The sequence below is a fragment of the Nansenia antarctica genome, assembly GCF_963989245.1.
Source record: "Nansenia antarctica genome assembly, chromosome: 2".
Lineage (NCBI taxonomy): Eukaryota > Metazoa > Chordata > Actinopteri > Argentiniformes > Microstomatidae > Nansenia > Nansenia antarctica.
Window position 1 is genome coordinate 53,590,994 of NC_137675.1, and position 17,746 is coordinate 53,608,739.

Below are 17,746 nucleotides of genomic sequence, written 5' to 3' on the forward strand. Positions count from 1 at the left end.
AGGTTTTTTGTTGGGAGACAGTGTTATGTGGTTCAGTTCAATACATGTAAAATTGCCCCATGTTGTGACAGTTTTTTGGGGGTGAGGTGGTGCTCACACATTTTTTGTCCTCCCAAGGGGGGCTTGACATAAAAAGTTTGAGAACCACTGCACTAACTCAAGGTTCTATGCACATGAATAGATCTGTCGGTGTAGGCTAGATAGAAATACCATGTAGCCTAATGCATAGAGATGAGTCCTGAAAAAAGAACATAAAATAAGCATACAATATAAAGAGACAGTGGGGGGGGGGGGGAATCCTGGGTGGGAAACACAAAATCTGACCAACTCTTAAATAATAGAGCTGAAAAAGTATTTACACAAGATCGACACAGTGCAGCTGAAACATCAGACCTGAAAAAGGGCGTCGTAAGCTGGTGTGTCAGATAACATGAGATCCCAGTAGCATCGAAGTCCCTATAGATAGATAAAGTTACACGAAACATTTTAATTCAAATTCAACATTCTTGTGTAAATTCAACGTTATCTTGTGTAAATACTTTTCCAGCTCTATTAGTACCCCCTAAGCACTGCACATAACCCCCTACACACTAGACACGGGGGAGAGGGAACATCTGTACATCCAACATCTCAGGGAAAACACACCGCTGTCCAAGTGCATGTGTGTAGGCTTGATCTTAGTGGAAAATCACAACCTTTGAGTTTGAGTGTATGAAGCTTGATGTGAATGTAAAACTACACCATGACATCATGTGTGAGCCTTAGGTGTTCAGTGTGATCTCCCTTAGACTAGTTTACACAGGGTCACTGAGCCCCAAAACCCTGGGTAGAGGGGCTCAGTGAATGTGGAGTGGAATGTGTGCAGGAGGGTTAGTGTGTCAGAGGAGACCCTGTAGAAGGACAGAGTGCCGGCCAGCCAGTCCATATACACTCCTACTCTGTGGGAGTCAGAGGAGGGGGAAGGTATGACAGTTCTCTTATGGTTGTGCCAGGCACTGTAACGGTTAGAGGTGTCAGAGCATTCCAGACTCCAGGACTTGTCATTGTATCCCAACACACAGTCATTACCCCCTCCTCTCCTGCTGATTCCTTTATATGTCATTCCTATATTAGAATCTCCCCTCCACTCTACCTCCCAGTAACAGCACCAAGTCAGACCTTCTCTACACAGCACCTGTGGCCAGCCCTCAAATCTCTCTGGGTGATCAGGATACGGCTGCCTTCCTCCCTTTGTCACATTTCTGTTCTCCTCAGACAGAGAGAGGCTTCTGTTCGCTGTGTTTGGGTCCAGTGTGAGCTCACAGGCATCTGAATGAGAGGGCCAAAATAATCATCAAATCAATACAATTGGATAAATTACAATATTCACATTGTGATCTTGTTAAGCCCAGTTCACATCTATGCAACGCAACACGACGGGTCAGTTTTAGAACGTTTAGACCGTCGCAGAGAAAAAACTTGGCAACTACTTGCGAATGACGGGTGGTGAGACAGATGAGACAGATGGGTCGTGAGACAGATGGGTGGTGAGACAGATGAGACAGATGGGTGGTGAGACAGATGGGTGGTGATGATGAGACAGATAGGTGGTGAGACAGATGAGACAGATAGGTGGTGAGACAGGTGGGTGGTGAGACAGATGGGTGGCGAGACAGATGAGACAGATGGGTGGTGAGACAGATGGGTGATGAGACGCAACGAGACACAGACGACACAAACAACGGTTTCCATAACAACAAAATAAGTTGTGTTTACCCTGCAAGATGGCTGACAGCGACAGTGACTTCCCTGATTGGCTGAAGAGAAATATCAGACATTCCATAAAATCTGGACGTTCTACTGAGATTTGACATGTCAAATCGCTGGCGATTCCTTGTGACTGCGAGTTCTGTCGCATTGCGTCGCATAGATGTGAACTGGGCTTTATATGGTAACATCATGTTTTTCACTAAATATTACTTATTAATTTAAAATATTTTACAAGGGATAGAACTAATTCACATTTACTAATATTTTAGATTTACAAATGAATACAATACTGGTGCTCTGTTTGAACTCAGCTGTACCCTGATTATTGAGTAATATCACAGTCCTGTTCTCTACAGTGTTGGAGACTTACATTTGATCAGCCCAGGTTTGAACCAGCACCCTCCACCAGGGTCCACACTATATCAACCACAGAAGAACATACAGTGGTTGGATGACACACTCACAATCATGTGGGAAATAGATACTGTGCATTAATCTCATAGATGCGTCCAGCCACATATTCAGCCTTTACCTGAGTGTCTGTAGTTTACAGAGTGGATCTTTCTGTACAGCAAAGAGCAGCGCCAGTCCTGAGTCTCCAGGGTGATTGTAGCTGAGGTCCAGCTCTCTCAGGTGGGAGGGGTTAGACCTCAGAGCTGAAGCCAGAGAAGCACAGCTTTCCTCTGGGACTCCACAGAATGACAACCTGGGGAAATAGTGTGACTCCATCTGTTATCAAGAATCTGATTGTTCCTCTCTAATGTACATCTTTACAGCTGTAAATCCCCTGAATTCAGCAGTTGAAAGGCTAGACACATTGTATTTAAGTGAAGAACAACTAGTGCATCATAATGACCCCAAAAACTCATGCTTCTACACCCCAAAAGACCTCACCTCAATGTCTGTAGTTTACAGTGTGGACTCCCCAGTCCAGCAGAGAGCAGCTTTCCCCCCCCGTCACGTAGATAATTATTACTGAGGTCCAGCTCTCTCAGGTGGCAGGAGTCTGAGCTGAGAGCTGAGGCCAACGCTTCACAGCATCTCTCTGTGAGGTGAGATCCATTCAGCCTGAATGAGGAATACAAAGAAATATATTTAGCCAAACGATCACTGTGATGCAAGAATTCATTAGTGAGAGTTATAGTTGCTCTCAACAGGGAAGCAAGCAACCATGGATACATTTGAAGTCACTGGATTTCTACGTCTGGTATAATGTATTTGGTAGCTATTGGTTCAGTGCAGCATTGTGTAGCCCCATGTGCTGAGCTAAGGCCAGGTGGGTCAGGATTTGAGGAGGGCAAACATATTCAGAGTGCAGACAGAGCAGCCCCCCCATTCCACCATACTTAATGTCAGACAAAAAGTCTTCATTTGAGCTGTGGTGTGAGTATCCGGGGTACCGCGAGTGGAATGCGATAGTCATTACGTTAAAAATAAAGCAAATGTCAGGAATGGATTCCTCCAAATAAGTGTTTAGTACTCCAACTATAACTGTCTCTTTCTCGCTCATTATTGAGAGTTGAGACACAAAGAGACTGAAAATGATGGAGCAAGTCACATACTTGTGTGTCAATAAAACATTAAAGATAATATAACTCAATTTCTTCTGTTTAATCTGTAAATCATAATAAGTGATCATAAAGTCACTTGCTTATTGCATGAATTATGTATTGTTTGTTGTGTGTACTATGATATAAATTATACATTTGTGTGTCAATAAAGTATAAATGAAAAGGAGCCAATCAAGGAATGTGTTGTTTGACCAAGTACACAATAGTAATACGTTTTAGATAATCATTAAATTATGTTCAGTGATCAAAATCTCCAAAAGATCATTTTGTTTTTCACACCAAGTATTGTTTGTTAGGCTTTGTTATGAAGTTGTTGTTGTTTGTTGTATTTTTCATCAAGCGGCCTACTCACTAATTACTATTGTACAATGCATTTTCATAACCCTGAAATCGTCCTAATTCACTAATTAATAGAGTCATTCTGTCCATCTACTTACAGTGCTGTCTTAGAGGCTGTGAGCACTGGCAGTAGCCTCAGAAGACCCTCCTCTGATCTGGAGTATTTCTTCAGGTCAAACACATCCAGCTCCTCTTCTGAAGTCAGCAACACAAAGACCAGAGCTGACCAATGTGCAGGTGAGAGTGAGGCTTCTGAGAGACGTCCTGAGCTCAGGAAGCTTTGGATCTCCTCCACTAGAGAATGGTCATTCAGCTTATTCAGACAGTGGAACAGATTGATGCACCTCTCTGGAGAGGGATTCTCCCTGATCTTCTTCTTGATGTACTTGACTGTTTCCTCATTGGTCTGTGAGCTGCTTCCTGTCTGTGTCAGAAGGCCTCGTAGGAGATTCTGATTGGACTCCAGTGAGAGGCCCAGGATGAAGCGCAGGAACAGGTCCAGGTGTCCATTCTCACTCTGTAAGGCCTTGTTCACTGCGCTCTTGTGTAAGTCGACTAGAGGTTTGCGTCTGGGTGATGACCATAGATTAAACTGTGAGGATTTCTGTTTGACCAGTGAATTCTTATTGCTGTCGTTGAATGTGAGGAACACATATAAAGCAGCTAGAAACTCCTGGATGCTCAGATGCACAAAGCTGAACACGTTGTGCAGCCCACACTCCTCTCTGAAGATCTGAGTGCACACTCCAGAGTACACTGAGGCTTCTCTGACGTCAATGCCACACTCTCTCAGGTCTTCCTCATAGAAGATCAGATTGCCCTTTTCCAGCTGTTTGAAGGCCAGTTTTCCCAGTGACAGAATTAGCGCTTTATCCCAGTGTGGATCTCTGTCATTGTCTCCAAGGTACTTCACATTCCTCTGTTTGGTCTGAAACACCAGGAAGTGTGTGTACATCTGTGTCAGAGTCTTGGGCATCTCTCCTCTCTCTGCTCCACCCAACAGTCTCTCCAGAACATCAGCTGAGAGCCAACAGAACACTGGTATGTGGCACATGATGTGGAGGCTCCTTGATGACTTCATGTGTGTGTTGATTCTGCTGACCAGGTTCTCATCACTGATTCTCTTCCTGAAGTACTCCTCCTTCTGTGGGTCGTTGAACCCTCGTACCTCTGTCACCCGGTCAACACACTCAGGAGGGATCTGATTGGCTGCTGCAGGACGGGAGGTTATCCAGAGGAGAGCAGAGGGAAGCAGATTCCCCTTGATGAGGTTTGTCAGCAGCACGTCCACTGAGGTTGACTCTGTGGCATCACAACATGTCTCGTTGTTCTGGACGTCTAGAGGAAGTCGACACTCATCCAGACCATCAAAGATGAACAGAACTTTATACTTGTCAAAGTTGAAGGTTCCTGATTCTTTTATTTCAATGAAGAAATGACCAAGAAGTTCATTCAAACTGCATTTCTTGTCTTTCATTAAATTCAGCTCCCGAAAAGGAAGTGGAAATATGAACTGGACATCCTGATTGGCGTCTCCTTCAGCCCAGCCCGTAATGACCTTCTGAGTAGAGACTGTTTTTCCAATACCAGCGACTCCCTTTGTCAGCACACTTCTGCTTGGTTTGTCTTGTCCAGGTAAAGGCTTGAAGATGTCGGTGCATTTGATTAGTGTCTCCTGCGTTGCTGGTCTCCTGGATGCTGTCTCAATCTGTCTGACCTCATGTTCGTTATTGACCTCTCCACTTCCTCCCTCTGTGATGTAGACCTCTGTGTAGACCTTATCGAGAAGTATTGGCTTGCCTTGCTCAGCTATTCCCTCAAACACACACTGAAACCTCTTCTTCAGGGTGGACTTCATGTGGAGTTCATGTTGGCACACCACAGCGAGCTCATCTGAATGACAAAACAATTAACAAAGTATTCGTGGCACACTTTACATTAAGTTGACCCAATACCTGCAGTAACTGTTATTACATTGTTTAAATACATTGGTTTAATCAACAAGTTGTTATATAGTAATTAATTACATAGTATGTCGTGTAGTTGAATGATATAGGAAACTGTCCAACCCTTTGCAATTATACGCAAACAACCAATAGTTCCTGCTATACTAAGATACTAAGTTATAGAGGCAACACAATATAAAGATTGACCAAATAGGGATATACAGTACGTAGTAATTACAGTTAGTGGTGTTTATATTTCCAATAATATTTTAGCCCAGTAACACTTCTCTGTGAAAACATATGAGGTCTCTTACGTTTCTCCAGTGTGTCAGCGAGCTCCTTCTGGTTCATGTTCCTCAGGACGTGCAGAGTGATCTTCAGAGCCCCCTCTCTGGCACTGCTCTCCTGCTTCTCTTCTTCTACATCTTCCTCTTCCTCCCCGTGACTCTCAAGGCACTCTGGGTGGTCTTGAGAAATAAGCCTCTTGAACCTCTTCAGCTGATTTCTCACTAAAGTGATGACATTGTCTTCAAGCAACTGAAACATTTAGATAAAAAAGATGTGAGATAGTTAATAATAGGTAAACCTTTACACCCAGTAGAGAGACTGAATACAAACATCACATCACTTGACTTTGGTATGCAATTGAATCAAGAAATAAATCACTTTTGTATGGGGATTACTTAGCCATGTTCCATGTCATACTTTCTCTTTAGCTCACCCTGAATATGGAGGCCAGTTCACTTTGACTCTGGACAGACTGACCACTGGGAATCTCTGACTCTGGTCTCTCCACCTTGTCACTGGGGATTCTGGGTAAAAACAAAAAAATAAGCAGATGTATTTATCCAGAGAAGTGTGAATGAGGCCTAGTTTCCCAAATAGAAGTTAAGAGTGTATACCACTACTGAATGTTATTGGCAGCCTCATAGACCACTATGGTGATTAAACCTCGAACTTTGATCAGAAGGAGGAGGTCTTTCTCTGGAGGTTATTGGATGATCCATAGACCGGTCACTCTTCATGGACACACAGCTGGGTACAGGTGAGGCTGGTCTCTCCTGCTGAACCCTGTCAAACACAAAGACACCAACATTCCCACATGTTTAACAGAAGATAATGGAAGTCACATGTTCATATGAGTGTGTCTGTGTGTCGTCAGGATATTGAAAAAAGGTTATTAAATCAAATCAAATCAAATCAAATTTTATTTGTATAGCGCATTTCTTACAAGATGCAACTCAATGCGCTTCACACAATGAAAATGTTCAGTCAATCAGTCAATCAATCAATCAATACTGACAGAGCCGCGAGCAGGCAAAAGTAAAAAACCTGTATACTATGTAGCCAGGAAAAATTCCCTTGCAGCCCTCTACCAATAGAGCGACTACTAGCCAGTTTGCTTACCAGTACCCAGCGGTCCCCCAGTGGAGGCCAAGGACCACCGGCACAAAGCAAGCAAGCAAGGGCAAAAACCTGTACACCATGTATCCAGGAAAAATTCCTTGCATATTATCGGCGTACACACTGTCCATAAATTTAGTGTTGTATTTGCATCGTTCTGCATCCAGTATGGTCACAGGTCCTGCCAAAAGAGAAACTTAAGCACAGTTATGATGCAACAACACAATAGAGACAATAAAGATGACAGCAATACAACCTGATGGTGGTCCTGGTACACCCTTGTACCGGTTCCAGTACTGCTCTAGGTGCTATTTGGAGCTGACAGTGCCTCATCAGCACCCGGGTCCATTTTCCTGTCAACACAAATCTCAAAACACGAGTATGGTGTAATGGCCTAGTGATCCTAGTTCTATAATGCCCAATGTCTCCCTTAGTATCAAAAGGCGACATTGAATAAGTAGGTTTTGAGGTCACGCTTAAAAATGTCCTGAGTTTTAGACAACCTCAGGCCCTCAGGTAGGGTGTTCCACAATCTAGGAGCATATATGCTAAAAGCTGATCCTCCAAATCTCTTTGTCCTAGCCTCTGGCACTATTAAAAGTTCCGTGCCACTAGACCGTAGGGGTCTAGCTGGTGTGTATCTTATGAGCATGTCCACCATGTAATTGGGTGCATCACAGTGAAGTGATTTATAAACTAGTAAAAGGATCTTAAAGTCTATTCTATGACTGACAGGGAGCCAGTGTAGTGATCTCAAGACAGGTGTGATGTGCGCTCTCCGTTTGGTCCTAGTAAGGACACGAGCAGCAGCATTTTGAACCATTTGTAGTCTATTTATCATTTTTTTGGGGAGACCTGTCAGGAGAGCATTACAGTAATCTAGCCTACTAGTAACAAACGCATGCATTAATTTTTCAGTGTCTGCCTGGGAGAGAAATGATTGTACCTTAGTGATGTTTCTTAGATGGTAGAAGGATGTTTTAATAGTGTTATTAATATGAGTTTCAAAATTTAGATCTGGGTCAATTATGACACCAAGATTCCTGGCCTGACACTTAGTGTTAAGAGCTAGTGTTTTCAAGTGTGCAGATAATTTCTCTCTCCCAGTTTTCTCGCCAATGATCAATACCTCAGTTTTTTCTTGATTGAGTTGGAGAAAGTTTTGTGTCATCCAAATATTAATATCGGCAATACAGTCTATCAGGTGGTCGATCATCTTGTAGTCGTTGGGAGTTACTGAGATATAAAGCTGAGTGTCGTCAGCATAGCTGTGGTAGTTAACGCTATGCTTCTTGATAACAGAACTGAGGGGTAGCATGTATAGGCTAAAAAGCAACGGTCCTAAAATGGACCCCTGGGGAACTCCACAGGTTGTGCTATAATTTTTTGACTTATGGTCACCAAGGGCTACAAAGTAGTCTCGGTCAGCCAGGTACCCAGCTAGCAATTTTTGGTTCTAAAAATGTTCAAAGAATGTTACCTAGAACGTTCTCATAATGTTTTCAGCTGGAAGTTTTCTTTGAGTTCTCAGAATGTTCTAGGATAACATTCTCTAAAAACATTTTTAAAATGTTGTGTGATAACCTTCTTAAAATGTTAAGTGACAACATTGCTAGAACATTATGCCCTAATGTTCTTGAAAACGTTTTCAGTGGGAAGTTCCCAGAATGTTCTAGGATAACATTCTCTAAAAACATTTTTAAAATGTTGTGATGACCTTAAAATGTTAAGTGACAACATTGCTAGAACATTATGCCCTAATGTTCTTGAAAACGTTCAGTGGGAAGTTCCCAGAATGTTCTAGGATAACGTTCTCTAAAAACATTTTTTAAATGTTGTGATAACCTTCTTAAAATGTTAAGTGAGAACCTTATGCCCTAATGTTCTTGAAAACGTTTTCAGTGGGAAGTTCCCAGAATGTTTTAGGATAATGTTCGGTAATAACCTTCTTAAAATGTGAGTTGACAATATTGCTAGAACATTACACCTTATGTTCTCAAAACATTTTCAGCTTAAGTTTTTTGTTTGTTCCCAGAATGTTTTAGGATAACGTGCTCTAAAAACCATTCTAAAAACGTTTGCTTATAACTGTTACGGCCTGAATCAAGCGGTCAAATGTGGCAGTACCCCAGAACAGACAGACACAGAGACTTGGGTAATAATAATAATATTTATTAAAAGGGGCTAGGCAGAGAATGGTCGTAGGGCAAGCGGGGGTCAGGCAGGGGGGAGTAGTCGGCAGGCAGGCAGGGGTACTTAGGCAGGAGGGGGTAGTCGGCAGGAAGGCAGGGACTTTAGGCAGGAGGGGGTAGTCGGCATCTCAGGCAGGGGCTTAGGCAGGAGGAGTAGTCGTTAGGCAGGCAGGGGCTTCGGCAGGAGGAGTAGTCGTTAGGCAGGCAGGGGGAGTAGTCGTTAGGCAGGAGGAGTAGTTGATAGGCAGGCAGGAGGGTAGGCAGGGCAGGCAGGCAGGCAGGCAGGCAGGACTGGACTGGTGGAGGAGAGAAAACAAACAAACAAAGTAAATAAAACGACTGGGAAAAATAAATAAGTACATTTCGGATCTAGAACACAATGGAGACAAACGAGGGAGCGAGACGACTAACCACAGGGGATCAGATTGATCAAGCCTCAGACGGCAGGTTGCGGGGCCTTTTATGCAGGTCTCTCCTCCTAAAATTGTAAACACCTGCTGGAGCCGGCGCAGCTGTCTCAGATTGGGCCTGATTGGTCTCAACAAGCGGTGCCGAGGTGGAAACGAGTGGAGCCGAAGCGGGATCCACAACAATAACCTTCTTAAAATGTTTACTGAAAACCCTGTTAAAACATTATGCCCAAACATTCTTAAAATGTTTTTAGCTAAACGTATTAACACATGTAAAAGTTTGATAACATCAATATTCAAGTCTTTCAACATAATGTATGTATCATTATTTATTAACATTAACAACAGACGTGAGACAGGGAGAGGCAGCCACAGCTTCAGTTACAACAGTTATTGTAACCTTACCGTTTAATCCACAGTGTCCCGTTCCCTTGTGCTGTCTTCAACTAAACCCGTCTACCTGTGCCCGACCACGGAGGTGAACTGAACATCTCAGTCAGGCGTGAAATCTAATCAGAGTCGTTTGATTGGTCTGAAATCTAATCAGAGTCGTTTGATTGGTCTGCCACGTCCTCAGCCTCCTCGGTTATTGGTGCAAGTCTGAAACTTGAATTTTTAATAACATCCCAAAAACATTTTAAGAATGTTTGGGCATAATGTTTTAACAGGGTTTTTAGTAAACATTTTAAGAAGTTTATAAGCAAACGTTTTTAGAATGGTTTTTAGAGCACGTTATCCTAAAACATTCTGGGAACAAACAAAAAACTTAAGCTGAAAATGTTTTGAGAACATAAGGTGTAATGTTCTAGCAATATTGTCAACTCACATTTTAAGAAGGTTATTACCAAACATTTGTAGAATGTTTTTGAGAACATTATCCTAAAACATTCTGGGAACTTAAAGAAAACTTCCCGCTGAAAACATTTTCAAGAACATTAGGGCATAATGTTCTAGCAATGTTGTCACTTAACATTTTAAGAAGGTTATCACACAACATTTAAAAAATGCTTTTAGAGAACATTATCCTAGAACATTCTAGGAACTTAAAGAAAACTTCCCGCTGAAAACATTTTCAAGAACATTAGGGCATAATGTTCTAGCAATGTTGTCACTTAACATTTTAAGAAGATTATCACACAACATTTTAAAAATGTTTTTAGAGAACATTATCCTAGAACATTCTGGGAACTTAAAGAAAACTTCCCGCTGAAAACATTACGAGAACGTTCTAGGTAACATTCTTTGAACATTTTTAGAACAAAAAATTGCTAGCTGGGAATGTTCTTCCTTTGTTATCGTGTAACATTGTGGGAACATTTTATAAAAGAACATTCTATAATCTGTTACCTAAACAATGTCCCCAAAACATCCTTGGAATGTTGCAGGTAAAACGTTCTTCCTTTGTTTACATATCACATTACAGGAACATTCTAGAAAAAACGTTTTGTGATCTGAGGCATCAATAACATCCTGAAAACATTATCCGAATGTTGCTTTGAAAATGTCCATTCTTTGTTATCATGTAACATTGTGGGAACATTTTATTAAAGAACATTCTATAATCTGTTACCTAAACAATGTCCCCAAAACATCCTCAGAATGTTGCACCTAAAACGTTCTTACTTTGTTAACATTTAACGTTACAGGAACATAATTTGAAATGGTAAACATCCTTAAAATGCTCTTTGAACATTAGATGAAAACGTTTTCTTTAAAACATTAGCAGACCTTGTAGGGAATGTTAGCCAATGTTGTGGGAACATTCCCTCCTAGCTGGGAATCTGTTACCTAAACAATGTCCCCAAAACATCCTTGGAATGTTGCAGGTAAAACGTTCTTCCTTTGTTTACATATCACATTACAGGAACATTCTAGAAAAAACGTTTTGTGATCTGAGGCATCAATAACATCCTGAAAACATTATCCAAATGTTGCTTTGAAAATGTCCTTCCTTTGTTATCGTGTAACATTGTGGGAACATTTTATAAAAGAACATTTTATAATCTGTTACCTAAACAATGTCCCCAAAACATCCTCAGAATGTTGCACCTAAAACGTTCTTACTTTGTTAACATTTAACGTTATAGGAACATTATTTGAAATGGTAAACATCCTTAAAATGCTCTTTAAACATTAGATGAAAACGTTTTCTTTAAAACATTAGCAGAACTTGTAGGGAATGTTAGCCAATGTTAGGGGAACATTCCCCGCTAGCTGGGTAAGTGCTGAACCAGTTTAAGACCGGACCTGAGAGGCCAACCCAGTTTTCAAGTCTCTCAATAAGTATGGAGTGGTCTACCGTATCAAAGGCTGCACTTAAGTCTAAGAGTACAAGAATCAAGAGTTTTTTCGAGTCTGCATTTATCCTAAGGTCATTAGTTACCTTAAGCAAAGCGGTTTCTGTGCTGTGGTATGATCGGAAACCTGACTGAAGTGGGTCATACCTATTATTTAGGACTAAGAATTCATGAAGCTGTCTATACGCTGCCTTTTCTAAAATTTTGCTTAGAAAAGTGAGATTGGATATTGGTCTACAGTTTTTTGGATCAGAAGGATCTAGGTTACTTTTCTTCAGGGTGGGTCTAACCAGGACAGTTTTAAGCGCCGCTGGAAATATCCCTTTAAGTAGGGAGTGATTTACAATGCCTAGTATGTCATCAGACACAGATTCAAAAATGTCCTTAAAAAAGGTGGTAGGAATAGGGTCAAGAGGACACGTAGATGGTTTAAGCTGTGACACAATTTTACCTAATGTTTCCGTACTAATCATGGTGAACATGCTCATAGTCATGTTCTGTGGTGGCGGATCTGTGGTGCTACACAAACCTAGTCTTTCCTGAGTAATACACATTCTAATATTTGTTATCTTATCCCTGAAGTGGGCTGCAAATTCCTCGCATTTGGTGACAGAGGCTGCGCCGTCTAGAGTTCTAGGAGCAGGGTTTACAAGGCAATCAATTGTCGAAAACAAGACCCTGGGGTTATTCTTGTTTGTAGATATTATCTTTGAGAAGTGATTTTTTCTAGCATTTCGCATTGCCAAGTTAAAGGCAGATAGATGTTCTTTAAAAATATTCTGATCAATCTGTAATTTGCTCTTTCTCCATCTGCGCTCAGCTTTCCTACATGTTCTCTTTAGGAGATTTATTTCACTGTTTCGCCATGGTGCTCTCCTCTTGGCTCCAACCTTTTTTAGTTTGGTAGGTGCCAGGGAGTCTAGGGCCATTTTTACTTTATTGTTAAAGGTAATTACTAAGTCGTTTTCACATAACGTGGGAGTTGTGTGAATACTGTTCATTAAAGCTTTGAAATGTTCAGCCACTGCAGGGGTAAGATAACGTTTTTTAACAACACGTTCAGCATTGCTTTCAGCTTTACGTGTTACAATGGTAAAGAAAATACAGAAATGGTCAGAGAGGGCCAGGTCGCTGATACCTGATATTGAGACCTCAAGACCCTTTGTAATCACAAGATCAAGGGTATGGCCATGATTGTGAGTGGGTTCATTGACATGTTGGACAAAATCCATAGATTCCAAGAGGTCAATAAATTCCCTAGCCCTCAAGTCAGCCTCATTATCAACATGAAAGTTAAAATCACCAGTGATAATAATCCTATCATAGTTGGGATGGATAATGGATAGGAACTCAGAGAAGTCAGGTAGGAAGGTAGGGGCTGGTTTCGGCGGCCTGTATACAGTTATCGTAAGAATAGGTGGTTGGCATGCCATAACTGTGGCATGATATTCAAAGGAGGAGAATATATCAAAGGATATGCTCCTGCAGTTTAGGTTATTTGAAGCTATGGTAGCTGTTCCTCCCCCCTTTTTTCCATTTCTGATTGATTGGAAAAAACTGTAGTTGGGGGGAGATGCCTCAATAAGGGCTGCTGCTCCATTTGTATCTAGCCAGGTTTCTGTGAGTAGCATACAGTCGAGTTTTCTATCACAAATGAGCTCATTTATGATGAATGTTTTTTTGTTTGATAGGGACCTGATATTCAAAATTGCCATGGAGATGTCATTTTGACACTGGGACTGACTCGAGGGCATACTTAATGAAATGGGTAATACATTTCCCAAATTTGCGCCATGTATTGCCTTATTTGTGGTGGAGGGAGTCCGATGGGAGACAATAGTCTGGATGGCATGTTTGGTGTTAGAGGAATGGATCGGACTCATCCCACATCAGCGTTGACAGGGCACCGGCCAGGTCCAGGGCTGGACAGCGAGGTCCATGGACATCGACAGCAGGCGGGCACCATACCTGTTTGGGTGAAACCTATCTCTCGCAAACAGCTCATTACGGTTAAAGAACGTGGTGAAATTGTCTATAAATGGGATTTGCGTATGACAGCAGTATCCCTGTAGCCAAAGGTGAAGACTTCGAATTCTACTGTATTTGGTGTCGCCATACCTGGGACTCGGGAAGGGGCCCGAGATGATGCAGGTCTTACCTGTGCCCTTGACGGTGGCGATGAGGGCTCGGAAGTCGTCCTTCAGCTCCTCCGACCTCTCCCGTCCGATGTCGTTGGCACCCACGTGGACGATGACGGAGGTGACCTGGGGGGGAGCATCCTCCACCAGCATCGGGACTACCGCGGCGACGTCCCTCACCTTGGCACCTGGGATGCAGTGGGTTATGGCCTTCGGGACTGCAACATGGCGGACCATGGACGAGCCTATTACAAGCACAGAGGGGGGGGGGGGGGGGGGGGGGAGAAGAGCGGGTGCGGGGGGGGGGAGGAGATACGAACTGTAGTCTCCTCTGCTGGCGGCGTGATGGACCTGTAGGGGGCCCAGGGTGGGAGAGGGGGAGAGAGAGAGGGAGGGCGTGTGGTCTCTGGGGCGGGGGCGGGGCCAGGCGTGTGGTCTCTGGGGCGGGGGTGGGGCCAGGCGTGTGGTCTCTAGGGGCGGGGGCGGGGCCAGGCGTGTGGTCTCTAGGGGCGGGGGCGGGGCCAGGCGTGTGGTCTCTGGGGGTGGGGGTGCAGGCCCTGGCTCTCTTCGGCTTCGGTGTGGACTGGTGGCTCTGCAGCGCCTCGAAGCTGTTCCGCAGCAGGAGGGCCTCATGGGGGTTGGTGCCAGAGGAGTCGTTGGTACGACTCCTCTTCCTGACGGTGGTCCAAGTCCCTGGTGATGTAGGGACAGTGTGAGTTACACCTGGGATTGGGCTTACAGGTGGAGGCTTTGATGTTGATGTTGTGGTTTGTGTGCTTTCTATGTCTGTAATTATTGTTTTATGTAATGTGTCATAAAGTGAACTAAGATACGACTCCCCTTGTCTGATCTGGTGTAGATTCGAGATTCGTCCCTTCATCTCCTCAACCTGGTAGCTAAGCTCCAGGCAGCGCCGACAGGCCATGAAAGAGAAAAGTGGTGTTATTTGCAGAGAGGGAGAAAAACAATTTGATTATGATCAATCAGTATTTCAGAGATATGTGATATAAAAGTATATAAGGTTCTAGTAGGGGTAGTGGTGGTCTAGTAGGGGTAGTGGTGGTCTAGTAGGGGTAGTGTTGGTCTAGTGGGGGTAGTGGTGGTCTAGTAGGGGTAGTGGTGGTCTAGTAGGGGTAGTGTTGGTCTAGTAGGGGTAGTGGTGGTCTAGTAGGGGTAGTGTTGGTCTAGTGGGGGTAGTGGTGGTCTAGTAGGGGTAGTGGTGGTCTAGTAGGGGTAGTGGTGGTCTAGTAGAGGTAGTGGTGGTCTAGTAGGGGTAGTGGTGGTCTAGTAGGGGTAGTGTTGGTCTAGTAGGGGTAGTGGTGGTCTAGTAGGGGTAGTGTTGGTCTAGTAGAGGTAGTGGTGGTCTAGTAGGGGTAGTGGTGGTCTAGTAGAGGTAGTGGTGGTCTAGTAGGGGTAGTGGTGGTCTGGTAGGGGTAGTGTTGGTCTAGTAGGGGTAGTGGTGGTCTAGTAGGGGTAGTGGTGGTCTAGTAGAGGTAGTGGTGGTCTAGTGGGGGTAGTGGTGGTCTAGTGGGGGTAGTGGTGGTCTAGTAGAGGGGTAGTGGTGGTCTAGTAGGGGTAGTGGTGGTCTAGTAGGGGTAGTGGTGGTCTAGTAGGGGTAGTGGTGGTCTAGTAGAGGGGTAGTGGTGGTCTAGTAGGGGTAGTGGTGGTCTAGTAGAGGTAGTGGTGGTCTAGTAGGGGTAGTGGTGGTCTAGTAGAGGTAGTGGTGGTCTAGTAGGGGTAGTGGTGGTCTAGTAGGGGTAGTGTTGGTCTAGTAGGGGTAGTGGTGGTCTAGTAGGGGTAGTGGTGGTCTAGTAGAGGTAGTGGTGGTCTAGTGGGGGTAGTGGTGATCTAGTGGGGGTAGTGGTGGTCTAGTAGAGGGGTAGTGGTGGTCTAGTAGGGGTAGTGGTGGTCTAGTAGGGGTAGTGGTGGTCTAGTAGGGGTAGTGGTGGTCTAGTAGAGGGGTAGTGGTGGTCTAGTAGGGGTAGTGGTGGTCTAGTAGGGGTAGTGTTGGTCTAGTAGGGGTAGTGGTGGTCTAGTAGGGGTAGTGGTGGTCTAGTGGGGGTAGTGGTGGTCTAGTAGGGGTAGTGGTGGTCTAGTAGGGGTAGTGGTGGTCTAGTGGGGGTAGTGGTGGTCTAGTAGGGGTAGTGGTGGTCTAGTAGGGGTAGTGGTGGTCTAGTGGGGGTAGTGGTGGTCTAGTAGGGGTAGTGGTGGTCTAGTAGGGGTAGTGGTGGTCTAGTAGGGGTAGTGGTGGTCTAGTGGGGGTAGTTAGTAGTTCGGGGAGGTATCCCGATAGAAAAAAGCCCGTTTAAAAAGTGTAAAGGTGGCTAGCTGGTTAGCCGCGGTAGCTAACTAATAACGCTGGTAATCCCGACTCAGCCTCCCGGCGTCGGATTCGGCGGAGCGAGGTCCCGATGTTATATAGGATAGGAAAGCTATTTATTTACAAAAAATGCTTTCTCAATAGAGTTTGGTATAGATAGCAGTTTTTAAGATTCTAGCGCTGTCGAGCTGCAGCAGCAAAAACAAACACTCGTCGTAACCCGGAAACGGAATATTAAAGTTAAACATAGTTCTTGGGTCAGATTAATATTTCTTAAAAATAACATTGATGTAGCCATTCCAATTAATATATCTGTATTGTAGCTTTTAGGTGTTTAGTGGCCATCTCCCTCCAGGATCCACTCTCCTCCTCCGTGGACAAGCCTTCTAGGGAGAGTTGCAACACAGTCTGTTGCTACAGTACGCATTGAACTACAGTATATATACATTACTACGTCTAACATTTGAAATTCTGCCTTTAATGATAAATATTTGCTGAGCTCATAGAGCTGAAGATGGTGTGATTATAAGCTGTACAATAAATTATTGTTGCATTGTGTGCCTTACTCCCATAACCCCCTCATTGATAGTAGAACCTGAGTTCATTATAGTTAACTGAGGACCTCATGAAACAAACAGGTGGCCTAGTCTCAGTTAGTTCATCACATCCCCATGTTGCACTTACCCTTGTTTAGTAGCGACGGTTCCTTGTCTGAATTGTCTGGGCTCATTGTAATGCACGGAATGGAATCGGGTTCCATTGATACCACGTGTTTGAGCCCGTCCTCTGATTTCTGCCTCCACCAACCTTCCCTGGTTCACACTGATAAATAGACATGAAGTGAAACAGAGTAGGGGTTGGGGCGAGCTCTACCCCGACAGTACCTGCTGTGAGCCGTAGGTCCAGCCCTGCCTGATCCTGCCCCTGGACCACACGTTGTGGTCGTTCTCAGCCAGCAGGTCCACCACAGCCTCCTGGGTAGGGATCAGTGTGATGTGACCCACATCTACGGGGGCGGGCCTGTACCCGCTCGGCTGTTCGTACCTACGGATGGCGGAGGAGAGGGGAGGTCATGGTGTGTCTCTCGTCGTAGACGTATAGAGAGAGCCCGATCCAAACCACACTGGATTATCTACAGGGTCACTACAGTATCAGGAGAAGCTCGGGGAGCTAGACATCGGAGGATTGCTTTTTCCAGCAACTGCTCCTCGAAGACCACACAAAACACAAGACACAAAGCAATCCTACAATACGGACCAGAGGAGGCTGGTGGAGGTAGAAATCGGAGGACGGGCTCATTGTAACGCATGGAACGGAATGAGGAACGGTATCAAACACATGGCACGCCCACCATAGACGTGGGTTACGTCACACTGAACC

At 44.2% G+C, this 17,746-nt stretch overlaps 2 protein-coding genes across 2 annotated transcripts; both read right to left on the minus strand.

Moving 5' to 3' along the window:
- Window positions 1–784: 784 nt before the first annotated feature.
- On the minus strand, window positions 785–1,897 carry LOC308150271 (stonustoxin subunit beta-like; the record flags this gene model as incomplete). Its single annotated transcript, XM_080523121.1, has 2 exons — window positions 785–1,308; window positions 1,756–1,897. 2 exons carry the CDS (start codon window positions 1,895–1,897, stop codon window positions 785–787), a joined length of 666 nt encoding a protein of 221 aa, XP_080379247.1.
- Window positions 1,898–2,277: 380 nt separating this feature from the next.
- LOC308150272 (NLR family CARD domain-containing protein 3-like) lies at window positions 2,278–17,096 on the minus strand (the record flags this gene model as incomplete). The annotated part of the gene is made up of 9 exons (XM_080523122.1): window positions 2,278–2,455; window positions 2,644–2,817; window positions 3,758–5,552; window positions 5,920–6,142; window positions 6,327–6,417; window positions 6,649–6,676; window positions 14,067–14,291; window positions 14,599–14,739; window positions 17,051–17,096. 9 exons carry the CDS (start codon window positions 17,094–17,096, stop codon window positions 2,278–2,280), a joined length of 2,901 nt encoding a protein of 966 aa, XP_080379248.1.
- Window positions 17,097–17,746: the final 650 nt, after the last annotated feature.